General features: G+C 40.0%; 1 protein-coding gene across 1 annotated transcript in view; it reads left to right on the plus strand.

The window, feature by feature from the left end:
• SLC25A32 (solute carrier family 25 member 32) overlaps positions 1-9,887 on the plus strand; it is a 49,387-nt gene extending 39,500 nt beyond the window's left edge. Inside the window, exons 5-7 of the mRNA XM_029222418.1 lie at positions 137-250; positions 573-718; positions 8,562-9,887. Coding sequence (XP_029078251.1) covers positions 137-250; positions 573-718; positions 8,562-8,697 — 396 coding nt within the window. The 3' untranslated portion in view covers positions 8,698-9,887. The remainder of the gene's footprint in view (positions 1-136; positions 251-572; positions 719-8,561) is intronic.
• The last annotated feature ends 17,389 nt before the right edge of the window (positions 9,888-27,276 follow it).

A 27,276-nucleotide genomic window follows, 5' to 3' on the forward strand; every position in this document is an offset into this window, starting at 1 on the left:
ACTTTGTTGAGTAACCATTTCTCTAAGTCACACATTGAGGTCACTCATTCCTTACTCCCCTCCCCGGAAGCTGTGGTCCCTTGGAAACTCGCTTAGTTTAGCTTTTTTTTTTTTTTCTTCACTTGTTCCTTTCTAGGGGTTTATTCCTGGGCTGTTTGGAACATCACATGGTGCCCTTCAGTTTATGGCATATGAATTGTTGAAATTGAAATACAACCAACATACCAATAGATTACCAGAAGCACAGTTGGTAAGGTGATACTTGAAAAAACACTGGTATTTATTTTTATGGGCATTTAATAGATGGAAATTTTGTCACGTTTACTTTGGTAGTATTGCTATGATGATAAGTACTGATTCTGCCACTAATTTAATTTATAGTTAAATATTTTACAGGATAATGGCACACAACTGTAAAAAATAGAACCCCATTGAACGACCTTGTTTCAAGAGGGGAAACAGTATTTTTCACTTGTGGATCCACTTCAGTGTTGGTTTCCCTATGTAAATTTTACTTCTATATTTTTAAAGAAACCCTACCTAAAGAAAAATGTTTTCTGTTGTCATTTTAGAGCACGGCAGAATATATATCAGTTGCAGCATTATCCAAAATATTTGCTGTGGCAGCAACATACCCATACCAAGTTGTAAGAGCTCGTCTGCAGGATCAACACATGTTTTACAATGGTGTATTGGATGTAATCACAAAGACATGGAGGTAAGAGTATGTGGTATATCAAAATGGCTCTTAGGAGGTACCTTGTAAATCTTAAACCGTGCAGTTGACATCATTAGTTTTATAGCAAAGACCAGTGTCTGTGGTGAAAACATGGCTGATGGACCCTTCCTCCCCATATCCCATTTACTCCATAGAAAACCATGAGCCTCGACTTCTTCATCTATAAAATTTGAATATCTAGTTTGACAGAGTTGTTTATAAAAATCAAATGAGATGTGTGAAAGTACCTTGACAAATTAATTAAAATTTAGGTATTATAGAATATTTGAATGGCATTGAACATAGGAAGTCATAAAAAACCTAGTTTAATAGAATTAAGAAGGCCCCAAGGGGGGGGCAGAGTCAAGATGGCAGACTAGGAGGACGCGGAGTTCGTGACTCCTCACAACTAGGACACCTACCAGGCACTGGTGGGGGACCACAGACACCTAAGGGGATGAGAGGAGCCCCCGAGCAACCAGACCCCAGGGAATATTAATCAGGGTGAGGTCTCCCAGAGGTCCTGATCTTGGCACCAAGACCCAGCTGTACCCAACTGCCTGCAAACTCCAGTACTAGACACCTCAGGCCAAACAACCAGTAAGGCAGGAACACAGCCGCACCCATCAAAAAGGACGAGACAACAAAAAAATGTTATGAACGAAGGAGCAAAGTAAAAACCTACAAGACCAAATAAATGAAGAGGAAATAGGCGACCTACCTGAAAAAGAATTCAGAGTAATGAGAGTAAAGATATCCAAAATCTCCGAAATAGAATGGAGAAAGTACAAGAAATGTTTAACAAAAACGTAGAAGAACTAAAAGACAAACAAACAGTGATGAACAACACAATAACTGAAATGAAAAATACACTAGAAGGAATCAGTAGCAGAACAACTGAGACAGAAGAGCAAATAAGTGAGCTGGAAGGTAGAATGGTGGAAATAACTGCCAAGGAGCAGAATAAAGAAAAGAGAATGAAAAGAAATGAAGACAGACAACCTAAGAGACCTCTGGGACAACATTAAATGCACCAACATTCGCATTATAGAGGTCCCAGAAGGAGAAGGGAGAGAGAAAGGACCCGAGAAAATATTTGAAGAGATTATAGTAGAAAACTTCCCTAACGTGGGAAGGGAAATAGCCACCCAAGTCCAGGAAGCACAGAGAGTCCCAGGCAGGATAACCCAAGGAGAAACACACCAAGACACATAGTAATCAAACTAACAAAAATTAAATTCAAAGAACAAATATTAAAAGCAGCAGAGGAAAAGCAACAAATAACATAGAAGGGAATCCCTGTAAGGTTATCAGCAGACTTTTCAGCAGAAGTTCTGCAGGCCAGAAGAGAGTGGCAGGATACATTTAAAGTGATGAAAGGGAAAAACCTACAACCCAGCAAGGATCTCATTCAGCTTCGATGGAGAAATCAAAAGCTTTACAGACAAGCAAAGGCTAAGAGAATTCACCACCACCAAACCAGCTTTACAACAAATGCTAAAGGACCTTCTCTAGGCAGGAAACACAAAAGAAGAAGCAGACCCACAAAAACAAACCCAAATCAGTTAAGAGAATGGTAATAGGAACATACATATCGATAATCACCTTGAATGTAAATGAATTAAATGCTCCAACCAGAAGACACAAACTGGCTGAGTGGATACAAAAAGGAGACCCATATATATGCTGTTTACAAGAGACCCACTTGAGACCTAGGGACACATACAGACTGAAAGGGAGGGGATGGAAAAAATATTCCATGCAAATGGAAATCACTGGAGTAGCAATACTAATTTCAGATAAAATAGACTTTAAAATAAAGACTCTTATAAGAGATAAGGAAGGGCACTACATAATGATCAGGGGATTAATCCAAGAAGAAGATATAACAATTATAAATATATATGCATCCAACATAGGAGCACCTCAACCCATAAGGCAAATAGTAACAGCCATAAAATGAGAAATCAACAGTGACACAATAATACTGGGGGACTTTAACACCCCATTTACACTAATGGACAGATCATCCAGACTGAAAATAAATAAGGAAACACAAGCTTTAAATGACAGGATAGACTAGATAGACTTAATTGATATTTCTAGGACATTCCATCTGAAAGCGGACGAAAACACACTCCAGGATAGATCACATCTCGTGTCACAAATCAAGCCTCGTAAAATTTAAGAAAATTGAAGTTGTATCAAGCATCTTTTCCAACCACAATGCTATGAGATTAGATTATAGGAAAAAAAACTGTAAAAAACACAAACACATGGAGGCTAAACAGTGCGCTGCTAAATAACCAAGAGATCACTGAAGAAATCAAAGAGTAAATTCAAAAATACCTAGAAAGAGTAAATTCAAAAATACCTAGAAACAAATGACAACGAAAACACGACGACCCAAAACCTGTGGGACACAGCAAAAGCAGCTCTAAGAGGGAAGTTTATAGCAATTCAGTCTCACCTCAAGAAACAAGAAAAATCTCAATCTAACCTTATGCCCAAAGCAACTAGAAAAAGAAGAACAAAGAAAACCCAGTTAGTAAAAGGAAAGAAATCATAAAGATCAGAGCAGAAACAAATGAAATAGGAATGTAGCAAACCATAGCAAAGATCAATAACACTAAAAGTTGGTTCTTTGAGAAGATAAACAAAATTGATAAACCTTTAGCCAGACTCATCAAGAAAAAAAGGGAGAGGACTCAAACCAATAAAATTAGAAATGAAAAAGGAGAAGTTACAACAGACACCACAGAAATACAAAGGATCATAAGAAACTATTACAAGCAACTCTATGCCAATAAAATGGACAACCTGGAAGAAATGGACAAATTCTTAGAAAGGTACAACTTTCCAAGACTGAACTAGGAAGAATTAGAAAATACAAACAGATCAATCACAAGTAATGAAATTGAAACTGTGATTAAAAATCTTCCAACAAACAAAAGTCCAGGACCAGATGGCTTCACAGGCAAATTCTATCACACATTTAGAGAAGAGCTAACACCTATCCATTTCAAACTCTTCCAAAAAACTGCAGAGGGAGGAACACTCCCAAACTCGTTCAATGAGTCCACCATCACCCTGATACCAAAACCAGACACAGATGTCGCAAAGAAAGAAAATTACAGACCAGTGTCACTGATGAACATAGATGCAGAAATCCTCAACAAAATACTAGCAATTCAAATCCAACAATACATTAACAGGATCATACACCATAATGAAGTGGGATTTACCCCAGGGATACAAGGATTTTTCAGTATCAGCAAGTCATTGTGATACACCATATTAACAGATTAAAGAGTAGAAACCATATGATCATCTCAATAGATGCAGAAAAAGCTTCTGACAAAATTCAACACCCATTTATGATTTAAAAACTCTCTGGAAAGTGGGCATGGAGGGAACCTACCTCAACATAATAAAGGCCATATACAACAAACCCACAGCAGACATCATTCTCAATGGTGAAAAACAAAGCATTTCCTCTACAATCGGGAACAGGACAAGGATGTGCACTCTCACCACTATTATTCAACATAGTATTGGAAGTCCTAGCCACGGAATCAGAGAAGAAAAAGAAAGAAAAGGAATACAAATTGGAAAAGAAGTGAAATTGTCATTGTTTGCAGATGACATGATACTATACATAGATAATCCTAAAGATGCCACCAGAAAACTACTAGAACTAATCAATGAATTTGGTAAGGTTGCAGGATACAAAATTAATGCACAGAAATCTCTTGAATTTCCTATACACTAACAAAGAAAGATCAGAAAGAGAAATTAAGGAAACAGTCGCATTTACCATTGCAACAAAAAGAATAAAATACCTAGGAATTAACCTACCTAAGGAGACAAGAAGACCTGTATTCAGAAAACTAAGACACTGATGGGCATTTCCGTCTTTTCCCTTATGTTCTTCTCCTCTTACACCAAAATGACTGCTGTTGCCAAAAACACAAACACAACCCGTGAGTTAGAATCTAGTCCAGCATCATCTGTCTCTGGCAACCTGGCCTCTAGCTGCTGCCTGGTTTAGCATCTTTTCATGTAGAAACCCTCTTTTCTGTTCTCAAAATCAGTAAATGCTTTGTTTCAAAAGCTTCTTATATTTCTGCTGCAGGTCAGTGGACCTGGCACAGATTTTCTTACCCTGGCCTCATCGTACCTTCCCTGACTAGAGGAAACATTTGGATTACAACAGGCAGAGAAAGAAAAACCCCAGTGGGATGTTTTCTCGTTGAATACAAGGCCCTCGGTTGAAGGATTTTAGATCCTCTCTTCATCCAGAGGAATCCCCTTTACACCTCACATAGTGGGTAACCAAAACTGAAGTGTACCGGCTTGGGGTATCATAGGGAACAGAAGAGCATTGCTTCCAGTACAGGTCACAGACATGGGATGGGAGAAAGGCTTCGTTGTCTGTCGTCTTATGGAAAGAGGATCTTAGCATAAAAGGCTGCCTCGCTGTGGCTGGTGCATGACCTGCATGGTCACCTTTGGGTTCCATAGTTTGGATGCTGAATGAGCCATTAGGAAATGCAGGCTTTTCCCACACCAGCTAGAATAGCCACGCGGTACGATCCTGGGTTCCTGCCATCAGGAGGAAGTTACGAGATCTTCCCACTGCTTCCCAAGCCCTCTTCTCTTATAGGCATTTCTGGAAAGCCTATTAGAAAAGCAAAGAGAATCCGAATCCAGCTTCCCTCCCCAACCCTACCCCAAGAGTCAAAGTAGATGGTGTTGTGTGAACATTTATATATATATATATATACACACACATATGTTTGCACTGGTTTAGTTTCATATATACAAGTACACGTTTATGTATTGTGCCCTAAATAATAATAACAATACTAGTGAAGGTTTTTCCCAAGCTTCTTGTTCCTTGGTTCTGGCTTACATTGGGGACTGTGCCACTGACCTGGCTTAGTGTTCCGGTCGGGGTTTGGGGAGAGCAGAGTAGCCAGGCACCCTAGGGGAGGTGGGGACCGCAGGGGCAAGTGTCTCAGAAAGTGAGCACTGCACACTCCCAACCCCAGAAAGGTGACTTAGACAAACCAGGGGAGCAGGGCTCTTGCTCAGGAACCCCAGGGGACCGCTTTGCTTTCAGGCCTGTGTTTGCCCCTTCCCCCCACCCCAGGTCTGTTACCACAACTCCCTGGTGTCTCTTGGTGTTTAGTATGTCTGTAGGACAGTGGAATCCTTAGTCTCTCCAGAAAGGGGCCTCAGCATGGCCTTGAAGACCTGACCAGTGAATTAAGGGATTCTGCACCCCACTTTTCCTGGTCCATTAAGCTTGGGGTAGAGGGCGGCAGGCGGGTCCCCAGGCGTGGTACAGAGGTCAGAGCTGTGCCAGAACGGTGTGCCTGTCCACCTCCAGGCTTCCTGCTGTGAAGCCTTGCGTTTGCCTCTGTTTTTAACCTGTGCTGTTGTGAGATTTGGTGTGTTTCTCTGTGAGTTTTTATTTAATTGCGTAACTTTGTTTTTCCGTTACTGTGAAAGTAAGGTGTTGTACTTTTAATTTTTTTTTAACAAATGTTACCATTCTTATTTAAGAGAGTAAATTCCAAACAGTCTTAAAAACAAAAAAAAGACACTAATGAAAGAAATCAAAAATGATACAAACAGATGGGGAGATATACCATGTTCTTGGATTGGAAGAATCAACATTGTGAAAATGACTATACTACCCAAAGCAATCTACAGATTCAGTGTAATCCCTATCAAACTACCAATGGCTTTTTTTTTTTTTCACAGAATTAGAACCAAAAGTTTTACAGTTTGTATAGAAACACAAAAGTCCCCTAATAGCCAAAGCAATCTTGAGAAAGAAAAACAGAGCTGGAGCAATATCAAGACAGTATTGTACTGGCACAAAAACAGAAAGATAGATCAATGGAACAGGATAGAAAGCCCAGAGATAAACCCACGCACCTGTGGTCATCTAATCTATGACAAAGGAGGCAAGAATATACAGTGGAGAAAAGACAGCCTCTTCAGTAAGTGGTGCTGGGAAAACTGGACAGCTACATGTAGAAGAATGAAATTAGAACACTCCTTAACACCATACACAAAAATAAACTCAAAATGGATTAAAGACCTAAATGTAAGGCCAGACATTATAGAACTCTTAGAGGAAAACATAGGAAAAACACTCTTTGACATAAATCACAGCAAGATCTTTCATGACCCACCACCTAGAGTAATGAAAATAGAAACAAAATAAGCAAATGGGACCTAATGAAACTTAAAACTTTTGCACAGCAAAGGAAACCATAAACAAGACGAAAAGACTAACCCTCAGAATGGGAGAAAATATTTGCCAACGAAACAACTGACAGAGGATTGGTCTCCAAAATACACAAACAGCTCATGCAGCTCAATATCAAAAAAACAAACAACCCAATCCAAAAATGGGCAGAAGACCTAAATAGACATTTCTCCAAAGAATATATACAGATTGCCAACAAACAAACACATGAAAGCATGCTCAACATCATTAACCATTAGAGAAATGCAAATCAGAACTACAGTGAGGTATCACCTCACACCAGTCAGAATGGCCATTATCAAAAAATCTACAAACAATAAGTGCTGGAGAGGGTGTGGAGAAAAGGGACCCCTCTTGCACTGGTGGTGGGAATGTGAATTGATACAGCCACTTTGAAGAAAAGTCTGGAGGTTCCTTAAACTAAAAATAGAACTACCCTACGACCCAGCAATTCTACTACTGGGCATATACCCTGAGAAAACCACAATGCAAAAAGGCACGTGTAACCCAATGTTCATTGTAGCACTATTTGTAAATAGCCAGCTCATGGAAACAACCTAAATGTCCATGGACAGATGCATGGATAAAGAAGATGTGGTACATATATACTATGGAATATTACTCAGCCATAAAAAGGAACAAAACTGGGTCATTTGTAGAGATGTGGATGGACCTAGAGTCTGTCATACGGAGTGAAGGAACTCAGAGAAAAACAGATATTGTATATTAATGCGTGCATGTGGAATCATAGATGAACCTATTTCCAGGGCAGGAATAGAGACACAGATGTAGAGAATGGACGTGTGGACATGTTGGCGGGGGGAAGGGGAGGATGGAATGAATTGGGAAATTAGGTTTGACATAAATACACTACCATGTGTAAAATAGCTAGCTCATGGGACCCTGCTGTATAGCTCACGGAGCTCAGCTCCTTGCTCTGTGTTGATGTAGATGGGTGGGATGGGGGGGGGTGGGAGGTCCAAGAGTGAGGGGTATATGTATGCATATAGCTGATTCACTTCATTGCATAGCAGAAACTAACACAACATTGTGAAGCAATTATACTCCAATTTAAAAAAAGAAAAGGAGAAAAGGCCCCACATCTGCTACTGGTAGCAGAACTTTTGCAAACACTTGTTTCCATGTATGGAAGACATGCATGTCTTCAGTGTGGGGATGTTTAAATTGTTATAGGTATACATCCCCACGTTTCTTTTTAATTCTAAAAGGCCAGAACAGAGTATTTAAACATTTAAATTCAGTTCACTTTAGTAAATATATATATTGAGAAAGTAAGTGAAAAGTTTCAAGGCTTTATTCCAATTCTAGGCATTAAGAAAATAAAGTTTTATTTTTGTGTGCTATGTTTAGTGTTGTCTAGCATTTTTATTAGTTATGAGATGTTTAATGCCTACATTAGATCAGCTAATACTGTTACATGTTCACACATTTAAAGGCATTTGAAAGATGTTTATGATTTTATCTTCAGGCTAGCTCTGTAGGAAATTAAGTACATGTGTGTATATATGTATATATCCTTTTTTTCTCTCTCTGAAGGAAAGAAGGCATCGGTGGATTTTACAAAGGAATTGCTCCCAATTTGATTAGAGTGACTCCAGCCTGCTGTATTACCTTTGTGGTATATGAAAATATCTCACATTTTTTACTTGGCCTTAGAGAAAAGAAAAAGTAAACTAAAAGAAGATAATTCCAGTACATCTGCCCAAGGCAGCCATGTGCTCCTTTGTATTTGAGACATGTAACTCAGAAGAATACTGCACAGCAACATGGCTCATAATTGAATTCGGTCTATAATCATTAGAAGTCACAGAACTGCTAAGCCTTCACAATGTTTTTCTGCTTTTGCTTTCCCCATACGTATGGGACTTGGCTTCCTCTACCTGAAATGGTTGCCAGCAACACAACAGTAAAACTGACACCAAATGGAGAGTTTCACAGATTTTCTCCATTTCATTGTCCAAGTAGAAGCTGATTTGCAGCATTTGCTGAATGGATTTGAAGACCGCTCCTTTTTCTGAACTCGTTTGTCTGTATTGGCTTTAAAATCAACCTCTGTGCAATAGCAAAAAAAATGGCTTCTTAAAAGATGTCATTGTTGTTTCAAGTGTTTGCTGGGAAAGATGTTGCCCAAATCCTGACCATTTTTGAAACGGGAAAGTTTGGTGGGGAAAAAAAATCCACTGTAAATGTGCTTTTGTTTTAATTCATTTGGAATGCAGTTATGTACTTCTCTTAATTTGAGAAGTACCTGACACCTGTTGTCATTCCATCACTAATTTTTTTTCCCAGAAGCTCTTTCATCATTTAAAATGTAATCCTGGATTCACATTATTTTTCGGCATAGGTACTTAGTGTCTTTTTATAAAATCTGAACTAGGATCCAGCTGTGTCAGCCCTTACTTAGCATATTTGTCTATAAATCACTTTACTGGTGTTGCTAATAGATCACCTTATATAGATACTAGAATGACTGGGGTACATTTGTTGACAAACTGTATGGAAATGAGAAGCTTTAGCTTTCTACTTCAGATTTCAGATATGTGGGTCCAGATCCCAAATAAGTTACCAATCTACACTGGTTGCTCAAATTCAGGTTTAAATACAAATTACACTAAAGGCCATTATTGATTTTACTTTTTAGTTATGGTAATTTTTCTATAAATATAAAGGCCTGCCCCAAAAAGGTGCCAGAATGATACTAACATTTTTATTTACGTAAACATGTATGAATGCTTTTTGCAGTACCATCTATTTGTTATAAATAAAATACTGTGGCTGTCAAAGCCACATTTAAATGGTTCTTTGAAAAGAGGTCTATTTTTTTAATATTTTGAAAATGGCTTTGTTTTAAAAATAAAGATAAGTACCTAATTGTATTTACTGTATCTCGTTACATGCAGAGGAATGCATTATAAATTAAATGTGATGTATTTTCCTCCTTCTGAATAATACTGTTATTCACATGAAATCCTGATAATAGTCCCTGTATGGAAAGACAAGTTACAGTTGATATTTGGAGTTTTAGAGGTAGTGCCATTATTTGAATGCCTCCTGTGTACCCCTAAATTAATAAGCCATAATTCCTGTCCTCTGAGAGCATACAGGCTTGTGGGATGAATAAGCATTAAATAACTACAGTTCCAGATTAAGAACACGCAAGAAGATTTCTACAAGCCCTGCACAAGTTCTGAGAAGAGAATTCATTCCACTCGATCAACGGTTACAGCACTCCTTCCTGCGCTGTGCCATGTATGTTACCAGGCATTGAGGATATGGCAGTAAATGAGCTACAAAACATTCCTGCCCTCAGGGAATTTTCATTTTAATGTGAAGTGACAAAATATAAATATGCATAATTTCAAATATTAAATGCTAGAAGTAAAACTAAGGAGTTGGGAATAGTGTTGCTATGCTAGGTAGGACAGCTGGGGTCAGGAAAGGTCTCTGAGGAGGTAGTATTTGAAACATTTTGACATATGGGAGGAAGCAAGCCACTATGAGATGTTGACAAAAATCAGTCAACCTAAGGAATGGAAACTGTTATTCGAGCCAAATTTGGATATTACAACCCAGGAAGAGCATCTCAGAAAGCTCTGAGAAGTGAAGTAAAGGCACAGTTATAGAATTTTGTTGAGACAGAAGGCTATACATTTGGATGACGTGTTGTTGACAGTTTACACAATCCAAGTCTAAGCATCATCTTGGCCCCTTACAAGATCAAGAAGGAATACTATCTTTTAAGGAGTTGTCTTTCTGATGCTAGGAGAGTGTTGCTCTCTATGGTTGAGCAGGTATCTCTGCCAATGGGGAAGGTTTGGCCGATGCATAATGCAGATACACAATGCATAGTAGTGGGGAGAGAGGCCACCAAAGGGCAGAGAAAAGTTGTAAGTTTTTCTTGTCTTGCCATAAAATATGACCTTTAATGATCAATGGGGGGAAATTGTGAAATAATCTTTCAGTAGAAAGTGTTAGGTGATCAAATATTTGGTCCCTCAAAACCAGGATGGCTGCTTGCCTGTCCCTTGATGCCTGGTCTTAATGGCCCGATTCTCTCCTTTCGGGGCAGTTGTACTAGCAGGATGTTTGGCAAGGACTGACATTCAATTCTAAGTTGTCCAGTAAGACTTAAGCCAATTTTCCTCACATGGGTGTGGGGTATGTCCATTATTTTATATAGAACTACAGATGTGATCTATAGTTTCAAGTCATTTAGACACTATCTTAGTACGAGTAGGTGACACAGCATGAAAGGCAGGAAAGTATCAACTTATAAGTTCCACAAACTAAATTGGTAGTAGTAGCAATATCATTAGCAAAGATTTAAGCCAAAATCCTCCTGAACAAAACCATTTTCCTAGTATTTCCCCTAAACTAGGAAGAGGATTGTTCAGAGCAGAAATCTGACACTTCATGGGTCATAAGATGAGTAAACAAATATCATGGATAAATGTTCATGCCATTTGGAAAACTGATAGTAACCAGAGTACTCACATTACAGATTGACAGGGGCTGTTTCCACGGTAGCCATAGGTGACCTTGAGCCCAAGGAAAACCAGTTTTTTATCTTCTTAACCAACCTGGGGAGAGAGCCAAGGTCATAAACTTGTTCAGTAAATCCATTGGGTCCTGTTAGGAGCTACCCAATATTCAACATCTAATAAAAAAGGAGTATTACGGCCAGGTTGAGAACATGCACCGTTAATTGGCCAGGTAAGAGGGTATCAGTTAGTGATATTGGTGGCAATGTTAGCTTGCATGGTGCTAGAGTTTCGTTTGAAATAAAATGTCTAAGAACCATCCAGTTAGAGCTTTGGAGAGGAGAAATCCACCAAGGCAACCTGGGAGTACTGGTACTTGGCCACAAACCCAGCAATTGGATTGATTTTTTTTTTTTGAAACTTGCATGGGATTGAGCCCAAGAAATACATTTGGTTCATTAGCAAAAGTATGAGCAATTGTCAAAGTAATCAGTATACAGACCTGCTCTGGCATCTTGGGTCAGCTGTCTACTTCTGATGTAATATTCTCATCCTGGTCTGGTAGTGCTGGTCTTAGTCTAAGTCAGGTGTCAGAAATTGGAGTTGCAGTTCATTCAGTTGTAGAGGTCTGATAAGGTCCCCTCCGAAGTGGCCCAAAAGAGTCCTTTATCTGATGTCTTTTCCAGTATGCATAACGGTTGCAGGTCATGATGCATCTTGATCTTCTTCCAAAGTTAGATTACTGTGATAAACTTCAGAAACAGTGTCTTTTTAATGACTAAATTAACAAGGAGTTATCTGGGAAGTGAGTCTTCGCCAGTAAATACAGACATCAATTAACAAAACTATAATTCTGTATTCACTGAAACAATCTTTTTCTCTCTAAAAGTACCCTCATTTCTACAAAATATAGCCAAATTAAGACTTATTTGTTTGCAAAATAAGTCTAGGTAATTGACCACATAGACTTTTAAATTGGCTGTGCTGGAACTTTTCATAAAGAACCTCAGATTGAACTTTAAAAACCTCAGGGCTAGGAAACCCATACCAAAGGTATGTCATACATTCAACCTGTGATATCTATAGATTTGGGTGATGGATTTAGGCGAATTCCTCTCTTCTCAAGGTCCCCAAAATACAGTGAGTTTCCTGTACCTTTTAGGAGGTGGCCTTCCTTACAGGCCTGATAAAGCTGCTGGGAACCTAAGCGTTTCCAAATTCTGGAGGCATCTGGTAGAGAGAAAAGATAAGGTTTCAGTTCTACTTACAGAGGTATATTTTAAAGGTTTCCTTATATCTGGAAAACAGATTAAAACCCAGTAATATTTCAGACAAAAACCAAAAATTATAACCATAGTCTGTTCACCCACTCCTGTGTGAGACTAGTCCTTGATCTTAATCTTCTGGTAACAGTTACATGAAGCCATCCAGTTTATTAGAATTCTAATTTCTTACCCAGTTCAGCAGTATGATGTGAAAATTATCAGAAATCTGTTCACGTCAAAAAGTACTCTCTGTGGATCTTCTTGAAGATGAAGCATTTTGCAAAAAGAGTACAATGATAACTGCCTATAAATGTCAAAAGACTTAAAAAGTCAAGGTTAAAGACCTGATTATAATGCAATTGGAAAACTTGGTTACTGCTGTGACACACAACAATTTAAGATAATTACTAAAATTATGACTGATATAATTTTTACCAGGACCTACCAGAATTTTAGGAGTTCCATATAATTTCTAGAATATGTATGTTGGTAACATTTACCCATAGGGTACAATCTAAGAAGTTTCATCACCACCTATTTGACAATGCTTCCCATGTAATTTAACATACCAAAGAAGCCTAAGTAGTTTAATATTCCTCTCTCTGAGATGGAGAGAAAACAAATATTTTGAGGTATTCTAGGGACCCTTTGGAAAACTTCAAAATTAGCTAGAGGTCAGATGAGCTTCATTTAGGATTTTATCTTTGGGAAGTTTGTCAAAAATATCAAGAAGTTTTACAACACTTGGTCAAATAGAATCACAGGTCACTGTGAAACAACACCCATTCACTTAACTAAAGTGACAATAGAAGATCTCACTAGCAAATACAGATCACTTAAACACAAAGAAACTCACAATCTATTATCAAAAACAGTTCAATATTTTAAGAAAACTTTGTCCTTTCAGAGAACCAAATTCAGGTTTTGTACCACTTTACTTTTAAAATTCACTTTCTTAATTAAGTTCAATCTTATCTAATTTAGGCCAATCTTGATCATGTACAAAACTCTCAGTGTTCCCTTTCCACAAACATTTGACAACTTTATGTATCCATTTAGAAACAACCAGCTCTAGGACAAAATGACCTTTTTTTAACAAAATACATTTTCATTCCTCTTTTTTTGGCTGAAAACACACGTCCTACTTTCCTTGCATACTGAAATGTTTCCCTTATAATTCTTAACCTTAGAATCTTAATCTCTAGCAAAAACCAAGAAGCAAGTAATTATAAACTGTCATACCAGCATTTCCTGATTGACAATTATGAACGTATTTTATAACCTCTAGAAACATACACCTTCTTATAGAATTTCTTTCTTCAATGTGATACAAGCCATGTATCTAATAAACATCTTCAGTTTCTCATAAGACAAAAGTAGGTAAACTTAGGCCTGCCCATCAATTAATGTTCTAGTATTTTATTCTACTTGTAATCACCCAGATAGTGAAGAAATTCTCGTAGTTTAACTTAGTTTTGTTTCAGGTTACCAAAATCTGGAGATATTATCCTTAAAGTAGACATTCCCAAAACAGTTATTCCTAAAGAGTTTACCTAAAGCTCTTATTTACCTCTATTTTATTTACTTAAAACGTTTTCATACCATTATTTTTCTTGCTGACAAACTTTAACAGTAATAAGGTCTTATTTGATTTCTAGTAAACCTAGGTACAGTGAAAGTATTATATTTAATATTGATGACTCAGACAGGAAAGGGGCAGGGCACAACCTTTAAAAGAATGACATAGCCCAGGGATGCATCATAAACTGGTTAGAACCAACTAGGTCCAAGATGGCAGACAAGTAGACTTGAGCCTCAGTATACGCTCACTGTGACACATCCGCAGGTGCCATGACAGTTCCAAGGCCAAACATAAAAGGTCAAAAAAGTGGGCAGTGGCCCAATTCCTGGAAGTCCCCACCTCTTCCCCAAAATAGCCGGAATACTCCTCCCATTAATTAGCCTATGAAATTACCCACCCCTATAGAAACTGACAGCCCTATATATACCCTGGGACCTCTCACCTTCCAAGAATGCCCACACTGTTTGTGGAGTGTGTTTCTCCCATGGCCTCTTGCCTTCTGAGATGGCCCACACTGTGTCTATGGAGTGTGTATCTCCCTGAATAAACCTTTCACTTTACCATGGCTCGCTCTTGAGTTCTTTCCTGAGCGAAGCCAAGAACCCACACTCGGTGGCCATTCCAGAGACTCGCCCGAGACCTGGGACATGACCATCCTTTCGTGCCCCATTCCTTCCTGCAACATCTTTTCTAAAGACGTGTCCATATTAATCAAACCAACAAGCTTAGGCTAACTTTAATACCAGATATTAATTCAATACTGAACATTTTTCAGATCACATGAACCTGAAGTTCATTCTGGCCAGTTTCTTTTATATTTCCAAGTATTTTTGTAAACACTTAATTTCCTTTAAGCCAATTAAGTAGAGCTCTTTTACAAATTAATTTTGGCAATACCACACATCTGCAACACACATCTGCAACACACATATAGCTACGTACAAACACTCACAGAGACCTCAGCTCCCATTCCAAAATTTCAGTCATGAATCGTGTACAACAATATAAAATCGATCAGTTACAAAAGAGGTTGGATACACACTGGGTTTCCAGCAGATGCAACAAATCAAGGTCACCTGTCTATGGCTAAACACTTTTTACTACTATTTATGGAAAAGACACTTAAGATTTCTATTTGTCCTTGATAAGTTCCAAATTACCTACCCCCTTTCCTGGAATTTGCATTTTAAAAACATAGCAGAGATAAGCATTCCTGGAAAAATCAGGTAAAACATTTGCATCTCAAAGGCATAGGAGGAGAAAGGCAAGCTCCTTCTAGGATGACTTTGTTCCCATAAGACCAGAAAACAAATTTTTTCCCTCAACACTTACAAGCCTCTTATGATAAATAGGGGAGGTTTGGGGAGTGGTAAAAGGATTGGTAGGCTTTGGATTATTTCTGGATCCACACCTCTGGTCCTGTAAAGACTAGACTTGTAAAACAAGGACAGTTTTTTTTCCTCAAAGAATTGGGTGGCCACCTCAATGATATCAAAGGACTGACAACACCCATTCATCTATGTTAGAATGTTTTACTTTCCCTCATTTAGCTTAGGGGAGAAGTGCCCCTCCCCCAAAAATCAATTCCTATCAGGCTCCAATTCCTATCAGGCTCCACCAGTCACACTGGTGGCCTCCCATTTTGGGAATCCACTTACAAACACTTTTGAGGATCCTCCCCTGGGTTTAACTATGACCCTCAGTTTGGCCTTTGATACGAAGAGGCTTGCCTACAGCCTCATGTGGTCCCATTTCTAAAGGTAACCACTTAATAGTGTCTTCAGACTGGAAAGGCAATTCAGAAGATTACTAGAATGAGTACTCAAAGAAGGATAGAGAGAAACAGTAGTTAAAGTTTTAGGTACCTTTTATATCATTACTTTCAGTAGCCTTCTACAACAAATCTTTCAATGAGGCTATTTTGGAATTTTGAAGCCTTTTGGGGCATCTACATACCAATTAGAATAGGTACAACAGCTTAAGAGCTCTCTAAAATTTTAAAAACTTGGATGTTTCTCCAAAGGATCCATGGAGCTAGCCCTACAAATATTTTCCCCTGCTAATCTAATTTTAGAAAAATATTACCACTGTTGTTTCTGGTAAACGTTGCAGGCACAGATCCAGAAGACTGCCGGCTTTAACTTCACACTCAAAATCGTTTTGGAGTGTCAAAAGGACCCCAATTTGGCCATTTCAGGGCCCGATTTCCTTTAGTGCCCAACTGAGTACTTGCAAGCATACATAAACCCAGCTGGTATTCCCACAGGTGGCTGTTTGCACGGGCACAATTTCCCAGTATTAATTTCGTAGCCTAATTCAGATATGAGATATGATCTGAACAACTTTCTGAGGACAGTGTGGTGGATCACATGTGTGCTGCTTCTGAGTCTAGCTCCCCAAGGAGTTATCCTTGGATGGGTTCGACTTCTTTTATGTGGCTTGGTTTCTCCCTATGATGGCCTAAAACCATGATGGGTGGTTGGGGGGCTGGGTTATCAGCCTCTGTTGTGCCCCCTGGTTGAGCAGTACTTACTTTATGGTCATAGTGGGGTTCCCCTATAGGACTGCCTTGTGGCCAGAAGGAGCAATATGTCCCTTTATTCTTCCAAGGTGAATAATTCATTACTCAGTCTCTTATTTCAATAGTAAAAGTATTGTTCAAACCATGCATCAACTCATTCTTTAAAATTTAAGCCAAATTTAACAAAAACCCAGCCACCTATGAAAGGAGGTGGCCAAAAAGGAGGTTGGAGAAGTAGTCATTACACTGGTGGGGAAGAGTGCAGGCTGGGAGCCAGATTGTCTGGCTTCAAACTTCAGCTTTCCCATTTTCTGTTTGACCTTAGGCAAATCACTTTACCCTTCTCTGTCTCAAGTTTCATCATCTGTAAAATCAGCTCCTCTGGAGCCATGCCTGAGATGGGGATTCTTGGGCAAGTATTTATTGAGGAAGTGCCCTTAGAAGAAATTTATAAGGGAGTAAAGAAAACAGCATTTGGCAGGGGAAAGAGAGTTTTCAGAAGTTCAGCCTCAGCCTGACCCAGCAGGGCACTCTGCAGTATGGATGGACCACAGAGGTTGTCCTGCCCAGAGTTGAGGGGCTGGGCTATTATGTTCCCATATCAGGCAGTCCTTGACTACCCATGGTGTGGGAAGGAGGAGTTGGAGGGCTGGCTGGGTGCCTCTCTTCAGTCAAGGGCAATCCTCCAAGTAAGGTGGAGGTATGAACTATTAAGCAACACCTGCAGCAGCTGGGCTGTGGGTGCACCAGTCCTGTAAAAGGGATCTGGGTGGGTGGTCAACAGTATCTACTGCAAATGAGGATATTAAAAGTATGTAGCTCGGGAGACCTTCAAGATGGCAGAGGAGTAAGACGTAGAGATCACCTTCTTCCCCACGAATACATCAAAAATACATCTACATGTGGAACAACTCCTACAGAACACCTACTGAACGCTGGCAGAAGACCTCAGACTTCCAAAAAGGCAAGAGAATCCCCAGGTACATAGGTAGGGCAAAAGAAAAAAAAAAAAAGAGAGAGACAAAGGAATAGGGATGGATCCTGCACCTCTGGGAGGGAGCTGTGAAGGAGGAAGAGTTACCACACACTAGGAAGGCCCCTTACTGGCGGGGACAGGGGGTGGGGAGGTTCAGAGCCACAGAGGAGAGCACAGCAACAGGGGTGCAGAGGGCAATACATCCACACGTGGAACAACTCCTACAGAACTCCGAGTGAACACTGGCAGAAGACCTCAGACCTCCCAAAAGGCAAGAAACTCCCCCACGTACCTGGGTAGGGCAAAAGAAAAAAGAATAAACAGGGCTTCCCTGGTGGCCCAGTGGTTGAGAGTCTGCCTGCCGATGCAGGGGACACGGGTTCATGCCCCAATCTGGGAAGATCCCATATGCCGCAGAGAGGCTGGGCCCATGAGCCATGGGCTCTGAGCCTGTGCGTCCAGAGCCTGTGCTCCGCAACGGGAGAGGCCACAACAGTGGGAGGCCCGTGTACCGCAAAAAAAAAAAAAAAAAAAAGAATAAACAGACACAAAAGGATAGGGACGGGACCTGCACCAGTGGGAGGGAGCTGTGAAGGAGGAAAGGTTTCCACACACTAGGAAGCCCCTTCACGGGCAGAGACTGAGGGTGGCGTAAGGGAAAGCTTCGGGGCCGCAGAGGAGAGCGAGGTAACGGGTGCAGAGGGCAAAGCGGAGAGATTCCCTCACAGAGGATCAGTGCCAACCAGCACTCACCAGCCCGAGAGGCTTGTCTGCTCACCCGCCGGGGCGGGCGGCGGCTGGGAGCTGAGGCTCGGGCTTTGGTCGGAGCACAGGGAGAGGACTGGCAGCGTGAACACAGCCTGAAGGGGTTAGTGCACCACGGCTAGCCAGGAGGGAGTCCGGGAAAATGTCTGGAGCTGCCGAAGAGGCAAGAGACTTTTTCTTCCCTCTTTGTTTCCGGGTTCGCGAGGAGAGGGGATTAAGAGCGCGGCTTAAAGGAGCTGCAGAGACTGGCGCCAGCCGCGGCTATCAGCGCGGACCCCAGAGACCGGCATGAGACGCTAAGACCGTTGCTGCCGCCACCAAGAAGCATGTGTGCAAGCACAGGTCACTATCTGCATACCCCCTCCTGGGAGGCTGTGCAGCCCGCCACTGCCAGGTTCCCGGGATCCAGGGACAACTTCCCCAGGAGAACGCATGGCGCGCCTCAGGCTGGTGCAACATCACGCCGGCCTCTGCCGCCTCAGGCTCGCCCTACATCCATGCCCCTCCCTCCCCCCGGCCTGAGTGAGCCAGAGCCCCCGAATCAGCGGCTCCTTTAACCCTGTCCTGTCTGAGCGAAGAACAGACTCCCTCCGGTGACCTACACGCAGAGGCGGGGCCAAATCCAAAACTGAGCCACCGGGAGCTGTGAGAACAAAGAAGAGAAAGGGAAATCTCTCCCAGCAGCCTCAGGAGCAGTGGATTAAAGCTCCACAATCAACTTGATGTACCCTGCATCTGTGGAATACATGAATAGACAACGAATCATCCCAAATTGAGGAAGTGGACTTCGAGAGCAAGATTTATGATTTTTTCCCCTTTTCTTCCTTTTGTGAGTGTGTGTGTGTATGCTTCTGTGTGAGACTTTGTCTGTATAGCATTGCTTCCAACATTTGTCCTAGGGTTCTGTCCGTCCGTTTTTTTTTGTTTGTTTTGTACTCAAAAAAATTTTTTTCTTAATAATTATTTTAATAACTTTATTTTGTTTTATCTTTATTTTATTTCATTTTATTTTATTTTATTCTCTTTCTTTCTAATTTTTCTCCCTTTTATTCTGAGCTGTGTGGATGAACGGCTCTTGGTGCTACAACCAGGAGTCAGTGCTGTGCCTCTGATGTGGGAGAGCCAACTTCAGGACACTGGTCCACAAGAGACCTCAAAGCTCCACGTAATATCAAACGGTGAAAATCTCCCAGAGATCTCCATCTCAACAACAACACCCAGCTTCACTCAACAACCAGCAAGCTACACTGTTGGACACCCTATGCCAAACAACTAGCAAGACAGGAACACAACCCCACCCATTAGCAGAGAGGCTGCCTAAAATCATAATAAGGCCACAGACACCCCAAAACACACCACCAGAGGTGGACCTGCCCACCAGAAAGACAAGATCCAGCCTCATCCACCAGAACACAGGCACTAGTCCCCTCCACCAGGAAGCCCACACAACCCACTGAACCAACTTTAGCCACTGGGGACAGACACCAAAAACAAAGGGAACTACGAACCAGCAGCCTGCAAAAAGGAAACCCCAAACACAGTAATATAAGCAAAATGAGAAGACAGAAAAACACACAGCAGATGAAGGAGCAAGATAAAAACCCAGCAGACCTAACAAATGAAGAGGAAATAGGCAGTCTACCTGAAAAAGAATTCAGAATAATGATAGTAAAGATGATCCAAAATCTTGGAAATAGAATAGACAAAATGCAAGAAACATTTAACAAGGAACTAGAAGAACTAAAGAGGAAACAAACAACGATGAACAACACAATAAATGAAATTAAAAATACTCTAGAAGGGATCAATAGCAGAATAACAGAGGCAGAGGAACGGATAAGTGACCTGGAAGATAAAATACTGGAAATAACTACTGCAGAGCAGAATAAAGAAAAAACAATGGAAAGAACTGAGGACAGTCTCAGAGACCTCTGGGACAACATTAAATGCACCAACATTCGAATTATAGGGGTCCCAGAAGAAGAAGACAAAAAAAAAGGGACTGAGAAAATATTTGAAGACATGATAGTTGAAAACTTCCCTAATATCGCAAATGAAATCGTTAATCAATTCCAGGAAGCACAGAGAGGCCCATACAGGATAAATCCAAGGAGAAACACGCCAAGACACATGTCAATCAAACTATCAAAAATTAAATACAAAGAAAACATATTAAAAGCAGGAAGGGAAAAACAACAAATAACACACAAGGGAATCCCCATAAGGTTAACAGCTGATCTTTCAGCAGAAACTCTGCAAGCCAGAAGGGACTGGCAGGACATATTTAAAGTGATGAAGGAGAAAAACCTACAACCAGGATTACTCTACCCAGCAATGATCTCATGCAGATTTGATGGAGAAATTAAAACCTTTACAGACAAGGAAAAGCTGAGAGAGTTCAGCACCACCAAACCAGCTTTACAACAAATGCTAAAGGAACTTCTCTAGACAAGAAACACAAGAGAAGGAAAAGACCTACAATAACAAACCCAAAACGATTAAGAAAATGGGAATAGGAACATACATATCGATAATTACTTTAAATGTAAATGGATTAAATGCTCCCACCAAAAGACACAGATTGGCCGAATGGATACAAAAACAAGACCCATATATATGCTGTCTACAAGAGACCCACTGCACACCTAGGGACACATACAGACTGAAAGTAAGGGGTTGGAAAAAGATATTGCATGCAAATGGAAATCAAAAGAAAGCTGGAGTAGCAATTCTCATATCAGACAAAATAGACTTCAAAATAAAGACTATTACAAGAGACAAAGAAGGACACTACATAATGATCAAGGGATCGATCCAAGAAGAAGATATAACAATTGTAAATATTTATGCACCCAACATAGGAGCACCTCAATACATAAGACAAATACTAACAGCCATAAAAGGGGAAATTGACAATAACACAATCATATTAGGGGATTTTAACACCCCACTTTCACCAATGGACAGATCATCCAAAGTGAAAATGAATAAGGAAACACAAGCTTTAAATGATACATTAAACAAGATGGACTTAATTGATATTTATAGGACATTCCATCCAAAAACAAGAGAATACACATTCTTCTCAAGTGCTCATGGAACATTCTCCAGGATAGATCATATCTTGGGTCACAAATCAAGCTTTGGTAAATTTAAGAAAATTGAACTCGTATCAAGTATCTTCTCCGACCACAACGCTATGAGACTAGATATCAATTACAGGAAAAGATCTGTAAAAAATACAAACACATGGAGGCTAAACTATACACTACTTAATAACGAAGTGATCACTGAAGAAATCAAAGAGAGGAAATCAAAAAATACCTAGAAACAAATGACAATGGAGACACGATGACCCGAAACCTATGGGATGCAGAAAAAGCAGTTCTAAGAGGGAAGTTTATAGCAATACAATCCTACCTTAAGAAACAGGAGGAATCTTGAATAAACAACCTAACCTTGCACCTAAAGCAATTAGAGAAAGAAGAACAAAAAAAACCCCAAAGTTAGCAGAAGGAAAGAAATCATAAAGATCAGATCAGAAATAAATGAAAAAGAAATGAAGGAAACGATAGCAAAGATCAATAAAACTAAAAGCTGGTTCTTTGGGAAGATAAACAAAATTGAAAAACCATTGGCCAGACTCATCAAGAAAAAAAGAGAGAAGACTCAAATCAATAGATTTAGAAATGAAAAAGGAGAAGTAACAACTGACACTGCAGAAATACAAAAGATCATGAGAGATTACTACAAGCAACTCTCTGCCAATAAAATGGACAACCTGGAAGAAATGGACAAATTCTTAGAAATGCACAACCTGCCAAGACTGAATCAGGAAGAAATAGAAAATAGGAACAGACCAATCACAAGCACTGAAATTGAAACTGTGATTCAAAACTTCCAACAAACAAGAGCCCAGGACCAGATGGCTTCACAGGCGAATTCTATCAAACGTTTAGAGAAGAGTGAACACCTATCCTTCTCAAACTCTTCCAAAATATAGCAGAAGGAAGAACACTCCCAAACTCATTCTACGAGGCCACCATCACCCTGATACCAAAACCAGACAAGGATGTCACAAAGAAAGAAAACTACAGGCCAATATCACTGGTGAACATAGATGCAAAAATCCTCAACAAAGTACTAGCAAACAGAATCCAACAGCACATTAAAAGGATCATACACCATGATCAAGTGGGCTTTATTCCTGGAATGCAAGGATTCTTCAGTATACGCAAATCAATCAACGTGACACACCATATTAACAAATTGAAGGAGAAAAACCATATGATCATCTCAATAGATGCAGAGAAAGCTTTCGACAAAATTCAACACCCATTTATGATAAAAACCCTGCAGAAAGTAGGCATAGAGGGAACTTTCCTCAACATAATAAAGGCCGTATATGACAAACCCACAGCCAACATCATCCTCAATGGTGAAAATCTGAAAGCATTTCCACTAAGATCAGGAACAAGACAAGGTTGCCCACTCTCACCACTCTTATTCAACATAGTTTTGGAAGTTTTAGCCACAGCAATCAGAGAAGAAAAGGAAATAAAAGGAATCCAAATCGGAAAAGAAGAAGTAAAGCTGTCACTGTTTGCAGATGACATGATACTATACATAGAGAAACCTTAAAGATGCTACCAGAAAACTACTAGAGCTAATCAATGAATTTGGTAAAGTAGCAGGACACAAAATTAATGCACAGAGATCTCTGGCATTCCTATACACTAATGATGAAAAATCTGGAAGTGAAATCAAGAAAACACTCCCATTTACCATCACAACAAAAAGAATAAAATACCTAGGGAGAAACCTACCTGAGGAGACAAAATACCTTTATGCAGAAAATTATAAGACACTGTTGAAAGAAATTAAAGATGATACAAATAGATGGAAAGATATACCATGTTCTCGGATTGGAAGAATCAACATTGTGAAAATGACTCTACTACCCAAAGCAATCTACAGATTCAATGCAATCCCTATCAAACTGCCACTGGAATTTTTCACAGGACTAGAACAAAAAATTTCACCATTTGTATGGAAACACAAAAGACCCCGAATAGCTAAAGCAATCTTGAGAATGAAAAACAGAGCTGGAGGAATCAGGTTCCCTGACTTCAGACTATACTACAAAGCTACAGTAATCAAGAGAGTATGGTACTGGCACAAAAACGGAAAGATAGATCAATGGAACAGGTTAGAAAGCCCAGAGATAAACCCATGCACATATGGTCACCTTATCTTTGATAAACGAGGCCTGAATGTACAGTGGAGAAAGGACAGCCTCTTCAATAAGTGGTACTGGGAAAACTGGACAGATACATGTAAAAGTATGAGATTAGATCACTCCCTAACACCATACACAACAATAAACTAAAAATGCATTAAAGACCTAAATGTAAGGCCAGAATCTATCAAAATCTTAGAGGAAAACATAGGCAGAACACTCTATGACATAAATCACAGCAAGATCCTTTTTGACCCACCTCCTAGAGTAATGGAAATAAAAACAAAAATATACAAATGGGACCTAATGAAACTTCAAAGCATTTGCACAGCAAAGGAAACCGTAAACAAGAAAGAAAGACAACTCTCAGAATGGGAGAAAACCTCTGCAAACGAAGCAGCTGACAAAGGATTAATCTCCAAAATATACAAGGAGCTCATGCAGCTCAATATCAAAAAAACAAACAACCCAATCCAAAAATGGGTGCAAGACCTAAATACACATTTCTCCGAAGAAGTTATACAGATTGCCAACAAACACATGAAAGGATGCTCAACATCACTAATCATTAGAGAAATGCAAATCAAAATGACAATGAGGCATCACCTCACACCAGTCACCTCGGCCATCATCAAAAAACCTATAAACAATAAATGCCGGAGAGGGTGTGGAGAAAAGGGAACACTCTTGCACTGTTGGTGAGAATGTAAATTGATACAACCACTATAGAGAACAGTATGCAGGCTCCTTTAAAAAACTACAAATAGAAGTACCATATGACCCAGCAATCCCACTACTGGGCATATACCCTGAGAAAACTATAATTCAAAAAGAGTCATGTACCAAAATGTTCATTGCAGCTCTATTTACAATAGCCAGGACATGGAAGCAACCTAAGTGTCCATCGACAGATGAATGGATAAAGAAGATGTGGCACATATATACAATGGAATATTACTCAGTCATATAAAGAAACGAAATTGAGTTATTTGTAGTGAGGTGGATGGACCTAGAGTCTGTCGTACAAAGTAAGTCAGAAAGAGAAAGACAAATACCATATGCTAACACATATATATGGAACCTAGGGGGAAAAAGATGTCATGAAGAACCTAGGGGTAAGACGGGAAAAAAGACACAGACCTACTAGAGAATGGACTTGAGGATATGGGAAGGGGGAAGGGTAAGCTGTGACAAAGTGAGAGAGTGGCATGGACATGTATACACTACCAAACGTAAAATAGATAGCTAGTGGGAAGCAGCCGCATAGCACAAGGAGATCAGCTCGGTGGTTTGTGACCACCTAGAGAGCTGGGATAGGGAGGGTGGGAGGGAGGGAGACGCAAGAGGGAAGAGATATGGAAACATATGTATATGTATAACTGATTCACTTTGTTATAAATCAGAAACTAACACAGCATTGTAAAGCAATTATACTCCAATAAAGATGTTAAAAATATATATACAAGCAGCTCATGCAGCTCAATATCAGAAAAACAAACAACCCAATCCAAAAATGGGTGGAAGACCTAAATAGACATTTCACCAAGGAAGACATACAGATGGCCAACAAACACATGAAAGGATGCGCAACATGACTGAATCACTAGAGAAAGGCAAATCGAAACCACAATGAGGTATCTCTTCACACCGGTCAGAATGGCCATCATCAAAAAATCTACAAACAGTAAATGCTGGAGAGGGTGTGGAGAAAAGGGAACCCTCTTGCACTGTTGATGGGAATGTAAATTGATACAACCACTATGGAGAAGAGTATGGAGGTTCCTTAAAAAACTAAAAATAGAACTGTCATACGACACAGCAATCCCACTACTGGGCATATACCCTAAGGAAACCATAATTCAAAAACAGATATGTATCACAATGTTCACTGCAGCACTATTTACAATAGCCAGGACATGGAAGCAACCTAAATGTCCATCGACAGATGAATGGATAAAGAAAATGTGGCACATATACACAATGGAATATTACAGTCATAAAAAGAAACAAAATTGAGTTATTTGTAGTGAGGTGGATGGACCTAGAGTCTGTCATACAGAGCGAAGTAAGTCAGAAAGAGAAAAACAAATACCGTATGCTAACACATATATATGGAATCTTAAAAAAAAATAAATAAAGGTTCTGATGAACCTAGGGGCAGGACAGGAGTAAATACGCAGACGTTGAGAATAGACTTGAGGACACGGGGCGGGGGAAGGCGAAGCTGGGACGAAGTGAGAGAGTGGCATGGACATATATACACTACCAAATGTAAAATAGATAGCTAGTGGGAAACAGCCGCAAAGCACAGGGAGATCAGCTCGTTGCTCTGTGACCACCTAGAGGGGTGGGATAGGGAGGGGAGGGAGGCTCAAGAGGGAAGGGATATGGGGATATATGTATACGTATAGCTGATTCACTTTGTTATACAGCAGAAACTAAAGCAACATTGTAAAGCAATTATACTCCAATAAAGACGTAAAAATTTAAAAGAGTATGTAGCTCATAGGATTAAATGGATTAATTCAAGTAAAGTTCTTAGCACAGTTCCTGGGCCAATAGACATTAGCAGGAGCAAGGTCTTAGAGGCCATGATGAGGGGTTCAGATTGTATGAGAGACAGTTCTAGTGGTAGTATGGAGAAACAAGTAGAAGACAGGCAAGAAGCAGGGATACTAGCTAGAGAGCTTTCGCAAATATTCGGTCAAGAGCTGGTGATAGAGCATGGACCTGGTTAACGGAGTTGGAGGTAGTTCAAGTTTGGAGGAAACTAGAGCAGGGGTCATGGAGGAAAAATATTTAAGCTGAGCCTTGAAGGAAGATATTTCCAAGGGAACCTTGGAAAAAAGCACAGATGACATGTCTTGAGCAGTGAATAGTCAATGTGGTAATGGAACAAGAAGTGGAAGAGGAAGTTGAAAGATTGAGACCAGAAAGATGAGTACTTTCAGAGCCTTACTTAACCTGTCTATTTGATGCATAAAAGAGCAGTGAGAGAAATTAATAGAACAGAAAGACATGACTATGTCTTAGGACTGACAGAGGAAGACCAGTCAGATAAGAGGATCAAAGAAAAAGGGGTTATCAACCATGTAAATATTTTGGTAGGATGAAGATTAATGCCACTGATAACTTGAGGCAGATTCAAATTGTAGCAGCTGAAGACAGATTGCAAGCAACTAAGCAGGTGGGGAAAACTGCAAGTCTTCATCTCACTACAGGCTCTTTCTTGGATTTCAGCAGATAAAGGTAAAGAACTTTAGCTTAAAAAAAGTACTAGGAGTCTAGGAGGCAGAGGCTGACAAAGGGAAAACCAGAACATGACTGTAGGAGAATGCTTGAAGGTTAAGATGCAGGGCAAGAGAAAAAGAAAAAAAGCTGCTGGAGCTCTGTACCAGAGAATGAACATAAGGTACAGTGTG

Source organism: Monodon monoceros, unplaced genomic scaffold (genome assembly GCF_005190385.1).
Source record: "Monodon monoceros isolate NGI ecotype Baffin Bay Population unplaced genomic scaffold, NGI_Narwhal_1 Super_Scaffold_14, whole genome shotgun sequence".
Lineage (NCBI taxonomy): Eukaryota > Metazoa > Chordata > Mammalia > Artiodactyla > Monodontidae > Monodon > Monodon monoceros.